General features: G+C 44.7%; 1 protein-coding gene across 10 annotated transcripts in view; it reads right to left on the reverse strand.

The window, feature by feature from the left end:
* Window positions 1–13,284, reverse strand: part of slc8a3 (solute carrier family 8 member 3) — an 85,350-nt gene that overhangs the window by 29,971 nt on the left and 42,095 nt on the right. For 6 of the 10 annotated variants that reach the window (XM_034525350.1, XM_034525349.1, XM_034525352.1 and 3 more), the window contains exon 2: window positions 414–520. In XM_034525350.1, the coding sequence (XP_034381241.1) occupies window positions 414–520 (107 nt within the window). Of the gene's footprint in view, window positions 1–408; window positions 521–13,284 lie in introns of all 10 variants that reach the window. The other 4 variants (XM_034525359.1, XM_034525356.1, XM_034525358.1 and 1 more) reach the window with 3 other exon arrangements.

The following is a 13,284-nucleotide window of genomic DNA, read 5'->3' on the forward strand; positions in this document are numbered from 1 at the left end:
ACTCTGCATTTAGGTAAAAACGTGTCTTTATATAATAATGGCTATACTTGCTCCGTGGAGATGGTAAATGATTCGCAGCTCCTAGACTCTCCCTGTCCTCTTTTTATGTAGATGACGACGTCATCTGGGGAGACATGTCATTACGATGGTGATGGAGCGGGTTTTTTAGGGTTTGCGCTTTAGCTGTAATGCGAAAGCGTGGCGGGGAGATAGAGAGTCTTTGGGTGCACAGTGGTGTGTGTGGAAGTAGAGAGGGGGGTGGGGGGTTACAGCAGAGTGAAAGTTCAGGTAAAAGAAGTGGACAAAGAGGCCTGGGGAGAGACGGAGGCTACTGGCAGCGAGAGAAAAGACACTGACAACGTGTGAGAGCGAGAGACAGAGGAAGAGAGGAAGAAACAGGTTCAGTACTGCACCTTTCTGCAGACTCATGTCTACCATGCGAGGCTCGGCCAGCTCCAGGAAGAAGTTCTTGTTTTTCTCATACTCCTCATCGTCAATAATTTTCACGTGAATGAGTTTGCTGCAGGAGGAATAAGAGGGAAGAGGTGGGAAAACAGGAAGGGGTTGTGAAAGGAGAGGGGGACAGAGAAGGACCGAAGGGGAGGGGGGGGGGGGGGGACAGAGAAGAAGAGAAAGGTTAATTTTTCGATGGAGGGACACAGGAAGTGCACCGTAAGTAGGATTAATAATCAGCATGGAAGAAAAGGTTAGGAGGTGAAAGGTCGGCTCGCTGTCCGTCACCGCCCGGACTTTGACTCACTCGCGGCGTCCAGTGAGCTCACCGGCTGCCACGGTGCGTCATGACGACCGCATTTATCACGCCCGTCCGACACAAGTCGGAGCGGAGGGCGAAAAGCACGCGGCTGGGCGGCGAGGATGAAAGAACACAGTGAACTGAAAACAGCGGCGTGTAATCAATCAGGTTTGTACAAATGTGTAAAACGGACATTTCGCAAGGGCAAAAAGGTGAGCGGGCGATAAATGAAAGAAAGCGTCGCTATCCAAATCGATTTTTATGGCTCGATGTTTTCAGAACACTTTCAATGACTCCCCGGCCTCTCGAGGCACGGACGAGGCAGGTGAGAGAGGAGCAGCTTATCGCGGAGTTTACTGCTCCGGTTTGAGGAGAACACCCCTTTAATGAAGTCAAATGTTTGGAGGGGTGAGGCTCTTTCTCTGGGAAAGAACTGCGTGTGACATCATCTCACAGCTCAATATGGCACCACGGCTCCCCGGCGGCGCTCTCGCCACTGATCGCCCTAATTGATCTTTTTTTAAAGGAGTTATTGAACGAGTGCAGGCAGTTAAGTGGTCAGTAGGTACCCAGATGTCTCCGTGGCCTTCGCCATATCCCAGCGGGGAACTCCTCGAGGAATAGCCGCGTTGAATTCAATTGGACTCGTGCAAACCAACAACAAAGCGACGATGCTCAAGACGAAGTCACGACGCTCGCTGCCTCCGCTCTCGTAGGCCCCGGAAAGCATTCCCTGCAAGCAGCAGACGAGTCAACAATGGTGCGACAGCCAGCGCAGCTAGCCCTGAAATAGGGATGACATACTTTATTAAGTGTCTGACATCTCGTGGGAGGACGCTTTTCCTCTTCATCCCAGCAAAAATGCAATTTCTACGCGTGTTACTTAGTATTTGGAAAGCAAGGGTTCAGCTAATAAAATAAGTGGCACTGCAGCATTCATTATGGATAGCTGCTCGCGTATCACGCATCGAGTCAAAAAAGCGGCTTGTTTTCTGACATCCCGCTGATGTACTTCGAGCACCGTGACATATAGCGTGGCTTGTGCCACTCAAAGCACACACACACACGCTGATAAATACAATAAACTCTAGAGAAATTAAAACAAATGTATTTTCTTGCATAGCTAAATCTCTTTCTCTGGCCGGTGTACATGTAGTTGTGCATGTGAATCATGCTCGCCGAGGGTGGGGGGGGGCTACTATAAGATCCTTTTAGCACACTACAGACAACAGAACAATCCATCTCTCTTTCTCTCTCTTCATATCCCACCGGCAGGGCTTTCCTCAGATTGCTGGGCAGTGCTGGAAAGGCGCCTCGTGTTTTTCCACCAGAAATGAGAGAGGAGGAAGCGCTGGAGTCGAATGGACGAGTGGGACCTGGCAAACACACACACACACACACACGCCGCCTGGCTGTGGTTGGGTACAGCTCTCAGACCCGACATGCATAGGCTACATGCGGGCACGGAGACACCACACGTCGCCCTGTCCATTAATGCACCGCCATGCACACATGCAAAAAGCAGCCGTGCACTCACCGACACGGCCAATTAACCCGGAGGGGAAAAATAGCTGCCCCGTCCCCTTTCTGTGCACAGCTCTTTTTGTTTGCCGTGTGCTCATTTGAATAGAACTGACGAAGGTCGACCATTTTGTTGCACATCCTAATAATAAATAATGGATTATTTTATTTTTTTATCGCTGCAGGGCAGCACAACAAACCATAAAAACCACATTGATATGATCACCTTATTGTGTGCTATACTTAAGGTAGTGTATGCATTATTTTCTGAAGAAAAAATGTATTCCGCAGGGTTGAGCGGAGTTGTGGTTGTGTTTTAATTGCGCTTTAGATTTAAATGACGTTTTAATTCTCCGATTCACAGCTCACAGTTTCACTCCCTCTCTTCATTCCCAATCTTGCCGCTTGAAAATCTATATGCTCTCTCTCTCTTTCTCGTTGAGCTACATATGCTACATAGCATACTTAATATGGCCGTTAATATGGCTAACAAGTTAGCAATCTCCACATGTAACACATCCAGCGGATACAACATTAACAATCATTTGGAGTAGCGTTCGTGTAATAGTCTCCTTTCAGCACTGCTTATGTTTTAAGTCATCCGGCTCTTTAGCTGCTAAATGCTCCGCGATGTTCACCAGCTAGTTGCTAACTTTGTATGTCTGCAGTTTGTTGCTAGGCAGCAAGCAAATGGTGAGTTTATCAAAGCTTTTAGCAGAAACTGCCTTCTGCATATGGAATCGATGCTGAATTTTCGTTTAATTATCTGTGGGGTTGTCATTATGACTTATCCCTTATTATTATACATCATTTCTACCATTGACGAGCCCTAAGATTGACTAAAGTCGACTAAATTATAGCACAAACCAGTTGACACGCAGAGCTCTGGGATCTTTGGGCAAACTTAATATAGTATCTTAGAGAATAATCAACACATTTGAAAGATCTGACACCATTAAAAGCCCAATTAGATCTGATCTGTCGCACAGTTTGAATGTGTAACCCTAATTTGACAAGGGACTATATGGAAATCAATACAAAAAAACAACAATCCTGTGATAATCAACGGGCATGTTTGCGTCAGCTCGCCCACATATCGCACCTTTGTGTGATATTTCTCTAGAGCTTGACAACATAAATTAACTTGTCACCTACATTTTATCCTCCGCTGTTGCACTTCACCCAGACTGAGCTCCAGCACCTGTAATTATCAGTCCTCGTGTTACACGGCGAGCTAACCGAGCTGCTGCGCAAATTATAGTGTTTCTGTTATTTTAATAGGTTGTGACCGAGTGCAGCTGCAGATTTCTATGTTTCTATTTTGACGGCGCACAGTTTGATTTCAAATGTGTTAAGAATGGGGGGCGGGGAGAGATCAAAACTACTTCGACATTGTTGAATGAAGCTCGTGCAGAGAAAACACACATGAGATCAAAGAACAACTCATCACGTTGAACTTCCTCTGATGCTTATTAATTCTATTATGGCCTTTAAAAAAAGCAAACCCATCTCCATCGTGGTTATCTTTTCTAAATCAGTAAGTAACAATCCGTAACAAGATGATATGCTTATTCTACAAAAATGAGAAAAGCTGTTAATAAAAATATATATATTTTAATTAATTACATGGCCAAATTGTTACTTTCTTTTTTTGTCATATACAGAGATGAGATGATTATATACATATATTGGTATAATCTTTTTCTATGTTTTCCAATGCCACAATCTGTCAAGCATGAGCATAACTGCGAGGCATGCGAGCCGTCGAGCCTCTCAAACGTCAGAGAGGCACTAAGTGATTATGGGCCCCTCACGACTGACCCGGGGTCAGCTGTAACGCTACAGCTGGCCCCGGGTCAGTCGTACTGTCGTAGTTACCGGTTAACAGGAGGGGAGAAAAGATAAGGACGAGAGGAGCATTCTTCTTCACGACCACATCCTCACTCGCATGCTATGGTCTGTATTTGTGAAGTACATCCATATCTTTTGTCCAGATTCCCAGCGGATAAAAATGACACCCCGAACACACACACACACACACACACACACAAACACACGCGCGCAAACGCAAATGCAACTATTAAGGAAATGCTATTCATACACAAATAGAAACACTTTTACACAACAATATAACCGCTCAGAAACACACACACACACACACACACACACACACACACATACCAATTACTGCCACACGGGAGGGGACCGTTAAGCAGCATTTACATTTGTTTATGGCAATCATCAATAATTCATCCATCCATCCCAAACATCTGGCATCAGCCGCTGTGGAAGCTGCAAAAAGCCACTCTCAACGAAACAGTATGTGTGTGAGTGTGTGTGTGTGCGTGTGTGTGTGTGCGTGTGTGTGTATAGCGTGATAGTGATACAATCAAACACCTGCTGTGCACACAAACACAAATCACAGGGCAGTGTTTACAGGGACTGTCCTGCTGCCGGTGCCGTGGATGGTGGCGTCATTTGAATGGTCTCACTGTGGTGTGTTGACAGAAAAGAAGAAAAGACACAGATGTCGTGCTCGTGTGTACACACACGCACACACGCGCACACACACACACACACACACACACTGACTCAAAGGTATATGTTTGCACTGTTTTTGACTTACAGTGCTCTGATGTGTGTATTCTACATTTGTCCCTGAGCTGCTGTGACTTTGGTTCAGAGGTGTAAGACACATGAACGCTCTGGAGTAAAGAACTGTGGAGGAGCAACCCGGTCTACTAAAAACTAAACTGCATTCTCAATTATGTTTTGAGAGAGATGTTACGTTGTTTAATTATGGTCCAACATTGAAATATTCAACAATGACACAACCAGTGGTCTCCTGGGTGAAAGTCTGTGTTAGCTGTGTTACCCAATCACCCAGACCTCCTCCCTACGCTGACATTGATTGGAAACCTATTTGTGAAATGTCTAAAACAAACATAATCCAGGAGCAAATACGTTTCCCCTGAAGTGTCCTAGACAATGCAGTTGTGTCGTATGGAAACGTGTTTTCTCATCTGTTGTTTTAGGTAAATCGGGCATTTCTCCTCAAGATGATGGACACGGGCATTACAGTACATGGTGGAAATGGACAGAGCCAGACTATAGTCTTCATGCTAAGCTACTTAACGCTGAGACACGAGAGTGGCATCCATCGTCTCTTCCGACTCTCGACAAGAAAGTCAATATAGAGTATTTCCCAAACGGCTCCTTTATGGATGCTGTGTGTAGCAATTTTTGAGAACCTTTAAATATTACTTCTCTTTTTTGTCTCTTCCTCAATTACTCTGAAGGGTCAAATTCATTCAAAAATAGATACATTATGATATACAACACAATGAGCGGTCATATGGTTGAAACCACAATATTTTTTTGGCCACAAAGGGATCTCCCTTTTGTGATGTGAAAGAATCCAATATTAGGAAAAAAATCCCACAGAAATCCAGCCTGCAGGAAAAGTACAAAAACAACAAAGCAAAAAAAAAAAGAAAAGGATGTCAATCTTGTCTTCAAGTGTTCTCATTTGTTAAATTGAATCGCACTAATGTGTCAAACTTAATGTGATAATGATTTATTGATGCTAGCATGCTAGACATAGCACCCTTAGTGTGGGAAGGGCCACTGGGTAATGGCAGGCGATTAGAGGGTTCACACCTCCGCTGTACTGGGCCCGCCTGCAGGCAGCGGCCCTCTGCCTTCCCCCGAGTCCAGGAGCAGATGGAGGAGGGGAAAGAAGGGGTGAAAACTGGGGAGGGAGTGAGACATGAAAGTGGAGACGGTGCAGGGAGAGAGAGAGAGAGAGAGAGACAGAGACAGAGATGGAGAGGCAGATCCAGAGTGTTTCTTTCTCCCTCAGTTCTGCGGCCAATAACGACACTGCGGCTGAAATGTGCTCGAGCTGCCCGCCTCCTCCCCGATCTCCAATGCCTCTTCTTCGACGGCAGATTTACAGTTTTTGGTCTGCGCTCCGGCTCTCATTCCACAAACACTAAATAATACTGTGTAAGCGCTAGTGGAGCGGGGAAACAGAAAGTGATATGCGACATCCAATCGGCCCTCCTCTGTCGCTGCAGACTGGCCCTCAAACCCGCTCGGCGTTCACTCCGCAAAGCCTGCCTTCTTTGGAGAGGATTTTCAAGAAAATGTAGGGAGACTTATGCACTCCGGGCTAGAGAAGGAGCAGCAGCTAAAAGTGCTGCAATTAACTATGACCTTTGTCTCTCAGCCTGGTCCTCCTGTATAAAACTGTATAAACTGCTGCCTCCGACCCCGACACAGGGCTTTCTGGTTTGAACTAAACGCAACCTTTCCAAAAATTCTCTTGAAAGTGTTCCTCCTGCTTCCACGTCTCTCCCTAATCTGCTGAGTGCTTTTTCAGTTGCTTTGCACCCTTACGCCAGACTGCATTTAACCACCGCTGGAGCCCGCGTGGAGGGACTGGAGCATCGTGGAGGGACTGGAGCATGGTTTTTAAAACAGCACGCATTATTTTCCCCTTCACTGCAGCACGGAGGCCTCGATGGCGGCAGGATTACGAGGAGTTACGTTCTTGAAAAGCTTTTTCGTGGAAAACCTCACGTGCATCTTTGCGAGAAGTAAACCGACCTGTACGGAGGCCAGGAAATGAATTATAGACGAGAAAACGTGACGTGAAAGACGAGTGAAACTCATCAAAAAAACAAGTTTAAAAACACCATTTCAGATCATGGCAACGCCTCCACTTAAAATCCAAAATAATGACGGGAAGAGGACAAGAGGGGAGGAAAAAAAAGGCCCCAGTGCCTCGTGGGAAATCAGTGCCTTAATTAAGCAGGCCTGGTTTCTGTCACCAAGCGCAGGGATTATGGGCCTCCCTCATTATAGTCCTGATTACTGCTTTTCCCCAACAATCACAGGGAAAAAAAAGCCAGTAAACACATTTGTCAATGATTTCTTGCCAATCTGAAAACAAACTCACATCAGATTTAATATTCCACACCCACAAGGACCCATTTTACATCCTGTCCTCCGCTCATCCTCATCTCCTTTCTCTCCACGTCTGCTTTATTTCCTCTCACCCACCGAGGCACGCAAATCAAAGCGTGCTTGACCAGCAAGAGCTAAAACTTTTATAAACAAGGACGTTTCGAAATCCCCTTCCAAATGACGACCAGTCAGGCATCAATATTACATAAACCAAAACAAAAATTGAGTCACGCAATCACACAAAAAACTCTCCACTTGGCCACTCGCTGGCCAAACTTGAGCCAGATGCCACGTCTGTGATTGCAAGTTGTTTAAAGGCGAAAGGCACGAGAGTAAGTGCAGCGGTGCCACATTTAGTTTGAATAATACACGTCGGCCAAAGCGAGTCCCAGTTTGGACACTCAACCCAGAAAGAGCAAATACGAGATACAGCCACTACATTCACACATGTACCAATATACAATCACGCTTGTTATGATCAATCACGCTGCGCCGGCGGCGGCGGGTGGCCTTGTGCCGTCCTTCATCCAGAGGACCCAAATTCAAGCCCTGGTTTTGGCGAAGCGTCCTCCCTGCTGAAGTGTCCTTGAGCAAATCACGAAGGGTGCGATCACATTGGAAGCAATTTTAGAAGCAGGTTTTATTTTATTTTTTATTTGAGAGGGCCAGAGAGAGAAAGATCGATTGAATTGTGTGCCGTTTATGCGCCTGGACTTTGAAGAAGAGAATAAATTCACAATCGCTCATGTTTTATTTCTGCTGTCCAATCGGAGCGGGCGACAGATGGGAGTCATGGTGATTTAGGAATAATACAAATGGAGGACAGGCTTTGAGCTGCTGTTAATGATGATTCATTCCTGACATGAACATTCATTTAACTAAATAGCAAATATTCACTTGAAGTTGTGAAGTTGAAATTAATAAAAACAGCTGGCGTGGAGTGGATTCTGTGAGTTCTTCGCGAGCAGGAATAAGTTTACTGTTATCTTGTGTTTTAATGTTTTAATATTTTAGGATGTTCTCACTCACTGTAAATCTGTGTTTTTAGATAGATAGATAGATAGATAGATATATACTTTATTAATCCCCAAGGGGACATTTGTTGTCATAGTAGCGCCCAACACTTTACAGACACCAAATGGAATAGACTAAATAAACTAAACACACAAAATAAAGAACACGGATGACAGATATATACAAAATAAAAAATGGTATATATATATATATATATATATATTAAAAAAAATATATATATATACACACAATAGAATACCCAAACAAACCAAACAAACAAAAACACGTGACATATAATCACTGACATTGTCCCTCTATTGACACTTTTAGAAGGACGCATTCATTTCCTGACTGCCTGTCCATTGATTTAAAGCTAAAACAAATTATTGGTTGAAAATTAATTACCAATTATTGTAACATATATTAAACGTTAATGAAAGAAACGCAACACATTTGCTGGTTCAAGCTTCTCAAATATGACGACTTTCTGTTTGTAAATCTATAATCTTTGGACTTTTTATCCAACGCCGCCACCAGAGAAGTCGCCCGTTGTCACTCCAAACACGTCGAATACAGACGCTTGAACCCACCGTGACCCCTTCAGGGTCTGTACGAGACATCCGCGTCATTAATAGAGCATATTTTACAGGAAAAAAAAGACTTATTTAAACCCAAAGCAAAATCTTTCCTTTACTCAAACGAAGTACTATTGTTGCCAAAACTTAAAAAAAAAAAATATTATTGTTGTGTAAGTAAAGCAAATTTTTGGAAAAACAACTGCATGCATATAACAAGCAGACACTAAGTTTATTTTGAAAGGAGACAGCTCATGTTACGAGTGCACACTGACGCGTTGTCCCAAATATAAAATGGTAAAGATCTTCGGCGGTTAATAAAAACACAAACGTTGATGGCAGGTCTTTGAGAGGAGGGGACACACACACATATAAAGCACACACTACTTCCTGCAGCGGCACTGAACTTGAACACTGAACTCATGGAGGTGCAGAAACCGATATGGATATAATGCCTCAGTTTATTTTCATAGCGACTTCAAACAACTCAAAGAGCTTTACATAAGACACAAAAGTCTTTCTGGGCCGGTTGGACCAAACAAGTCGTTTACAGATATCACTTTGTGGAAATTGTGACATTTTGGACTATATTCTGACAACTGATAATAATAATAATAATGATAAAATAATCATTAGCCCTTCATTGAGCTCCACTCTGGATTTGCTACATCATAATTACAGTCTGCTATCCTCAAAACAACCAGTTAGAAACCAGTGGTCGATGGTTATCACCTCGTCGTCCACCATTATTTACTGTCAGCGGCTTTCGGTTCAACCTTCAGACCGAGCAGTCGACCCCTAAATCACTCGGAGCTCAGGGGACACAGAGCTGTGTTTGACCCCGGAGGTCACGGCAACAGACGTGGTCGATACAATATTACACGACTCTACAATTATCAGTTTGGGGACACGGGCGCTGGGTGTCTCATCAGGGTTACAACAAGACACACACAACACACACACACACACACACACACAGACACACAAACCCTAGATGGAAAGGTGACGTGCGCTCATGATGAGGGGCTCACAGCGAGGACCCGGCCAGGTCTATTAATACTGCTGCTGCTAAGAGGAACCACGGGGAGCTGGGCAAGGAGGCACATTAGCCGAATTCCAAGGCAGGACTGCAGCTGTCCCTCCTCGGCCCTCTCACCTTCTTCGATGTCGCCTGGTGGTCCTACACAACCTGCACCCCCCCCCCCCCTCCCGTCACCGTGGGAACAGTAAATCTCCCGTTGAGCTCACCTAGCGGGCAGCCGGTCAGGTTACAGCGTGCGAGGAGGAGAGCGATCGAATGTGCCCTCAGTGACAAGACACCTCCCTGATCCCGCGCATCTCTCACATTCTCCAGGACTCGAAATATCGAATGCTGCCCGGACCCATTTGCTGCTCTCCCTCTCTCTTAGTCGTTGCCATGGATACAACAGCCCCGGCTCCCTCTCTAAATGCGACGCATGATGACACGGGACCGCTTTCCGGAAAAACAACAACAACAAACACTTTCACCATTTCCATTCATTCCTGATGTATATCGGTGCAATGAAAGTGTCCCTGGAGGGAATACAGAGTCCCAACAGGTTTAACTGTGTCTGCTGACACACAGTCTGTTACTCCATCTGCACGCTTCCCTGACAAAGCCGCGCGCACACACACACACACACACACACACACACACACATCGACCTCGGCAGCTGATGCAGGCTGGAGGAAGGGACGAGCAGGAGATCTCACGTCGGCAGTGTTACTCCAGGCCTTAAAACCGATTTGTCCAAACACGCCCATAACAGGAGAGAAAGGCTTTGTGCTGCAACTGTGTCGCTCTCCTCTTACAGCAGGGACATCCCTCTCACCCCAAAGGTGGATGACACAGTGAAGCACACACGGAGGCTGAGGATGTCTTGATGATTTGATTTGGATCATGTTGAGCAGTGATCACAACCCTCCAATTGGCATGCTATGTTTTGTTAATTATAAAGTCATCGTTTAACTAATTTATCAAGCACAACTTCAATCATTTGAGCTTCTCAAATATATGATTTGCTGGATTTCTCTTCCTTTAAGACAAAACAAGCATTTTGTGTAATATTTATTATTATTATTATTATTATTATTATTATTATTATTATATCCTTTTATAGTTCAAACAATTGAGAAAGTCAGACTTTAATGATAAATCAATGATGTAAATAAAAAAATGTCGTTTAAAAAAAAATTCTTGGCCACTATTAGAAATAATTACTTGAGGAACCCCTGTTTTCTTAATCTTGTGCACGAGCATGAAGGTATGAATTTGTGGGAGACACGTTATGGCCAGTGGTTTCACCTGATCAGCAGGTGGTAACAGACATTTTACAAAGCAGGTTTCAAAATGTTCAAAATCAGCTTTCGAAAACGACGAAGTCGTGTGGATGTGAGGCGGAAACGTAGCAGAAGGTACGCGTTTTTAAATTAAAACGTACCAGTGCAGATGTAGCCTCATATTTGACCTTATATAATAATAACGTTGACAAAGACTGCGATTTCCATTTTTTCCGATTATATATTAAATTAATTCACGTCTTGATCAAATATTTTGGATAAAATATGCACCAGAGATGTGATATATATTTTGCGTCCCAAATAGAATTTCCTTTCGCTTTCCTGGATGCTCTATTTGTAAATAAATTGAAAAGTGATGCCGACTTGAGAGCTGCAACTAATATTCATCATGCAACCTGTATATTAATCGATAATGAAAATAATCATTAGTTGTAGCTATTGCTTACTTTTACGTGATTCCGGATTTAAATCATGAAACATGAAATCTCAATTACCTCCCCATCTGATATGAAGTTCGTTGATTCACACGATAACTATTATTTAAGGTCACAGGAAGAACTTGGGGAATGAAGCAGAGCATCGGAGAGCCCGGAGAAACCCGGAATCCTGAGGACACGGCCGAGAATAAAATGTACTTTCCGGAGAGTCAGGAGACTGTCACTGATCGAAACAGAGAGGTCTGGCTTTGGGGGGGGGGAGGGGCAGTGGAGTTGGTCGCTTTCACTTGTCATGCATCCTTGAAACACTGTCTCCATAAAAACATACTGAATGCCAGAGCTGAAGGAGAAAAAGACAAAAGCAGAAGAGGAAAAACTGGAGAGGACAGTCAAAGGTAAGGGAGAGGACAGGGGGAGCAATTGAAACAACAGACAGCCATGCTCCATATTTTCAGAGCCAAGAGCAAGGCGAGCAGGAAGAGAGGGTGTGGGGGAGGAGGGGAGTGAGCTATATTTTTTTGGGATGTCTGGAGCGGGCCCAAAGGTCCTCCTCTACAAGGACACAATGCAATAAAACACTCAGAGATGAACGTGTCTGATAGGGGGCGACAAGAGAGGGAGAGAAGGAAGAGAAGGGAAGTAATGGAGGACAGAGGATGCAGTCTCGGGCCTCCGAAACGAAAGCTGGAGCAGCACTCTGCTGGTGGTGGTGGGAGAGGGGGGGGGGGGGGGGGGGGGGGGGGGGGGGGGGGGGGGGGGGGGGGGGGGGGGGGGGGGGGGGGGGGGGGGGGGGGGGGGTTGTATGGTTGGGCCGAGGGCAAGAAATGCACGAGGGCTATTCTGGGTGTCGGACGTGGGTCTGTGACAGCTTAGAGAGCCGGAGCCGGCCAAGTCAAACCGCCTGCAGCCAAATGACAAACACCATCATATTTGAATGGCTGGACTGAACGACAAGCTCCCATTTGCATCAGCGAACAGTAAATCTGTGAAATGATGTGCTCTGAAATAATAAAGCATAACCCTTCTTGTCATGAATAGAAAGAGAGGCAAACTGTTGAAGCTCCAGTAATAGAAAGCTGGCTTCTGGGTGTCGTGTTCAACATGGAACGTCGTAGGTCCCATTCATACAAACTTTAAAATTACTTTTTGGGAGGGAATCTACTTTTTAAGAACCTATAGGCATGATTTTTGAGTAATACTTTAATTAAACCTCCTATTTAGCATGTATATGCTGTTTATCACATGCTAATCAATAAATACACTGTAATGAAGTTGAAAGTGTATATCTTATATATGAGATCAGTTTCTGAATACATTTATCAGTAACTGTACTTTGAATCCATAACTGGAGCAGGTTGCTCCAGTTATGGATTGAGTTCAAACTTATAGAGAAAACATAGCGTTGTGTTTACAAAGTCGAGGCATGAAGGTGCTAAATTCCACAATTCAGGGTATAGCTATGATTTAGGGATTGCCTCCACGCGGCTCTCAACATGGCGACGGCTAACGGCTCACATCGCTAACAGCTCAAACACCACGGATAATGGCAACAGTGATGACAGAACTAACCGTTTTTTTTATCCCAGTGGGAACTGGAGGGTGGAAGTACGAGTGCAGTGAAGAGTACCGCTGTGAGCTAGCCAATGGGTGAAACTCACGCATACTAATGGGCACTAAAAGGCACGTAGCG

Source organism: Cyclopterus lumpus, chromosome 22, assembly GCF_009769545.1.
Source record: "Cyclopterus lumpus isolate fCycLum1 chromosome 22, fCycLum1.pri, whole genome shotgun sequence".
Taxonomy (NCBI): domain Eukaryota; kingdom Metazoa; phylum Chordata; class Actinopteri; order Perciformes; family Cyclopteridae; genus Cyclopterus; species Cyclopterus lumpus.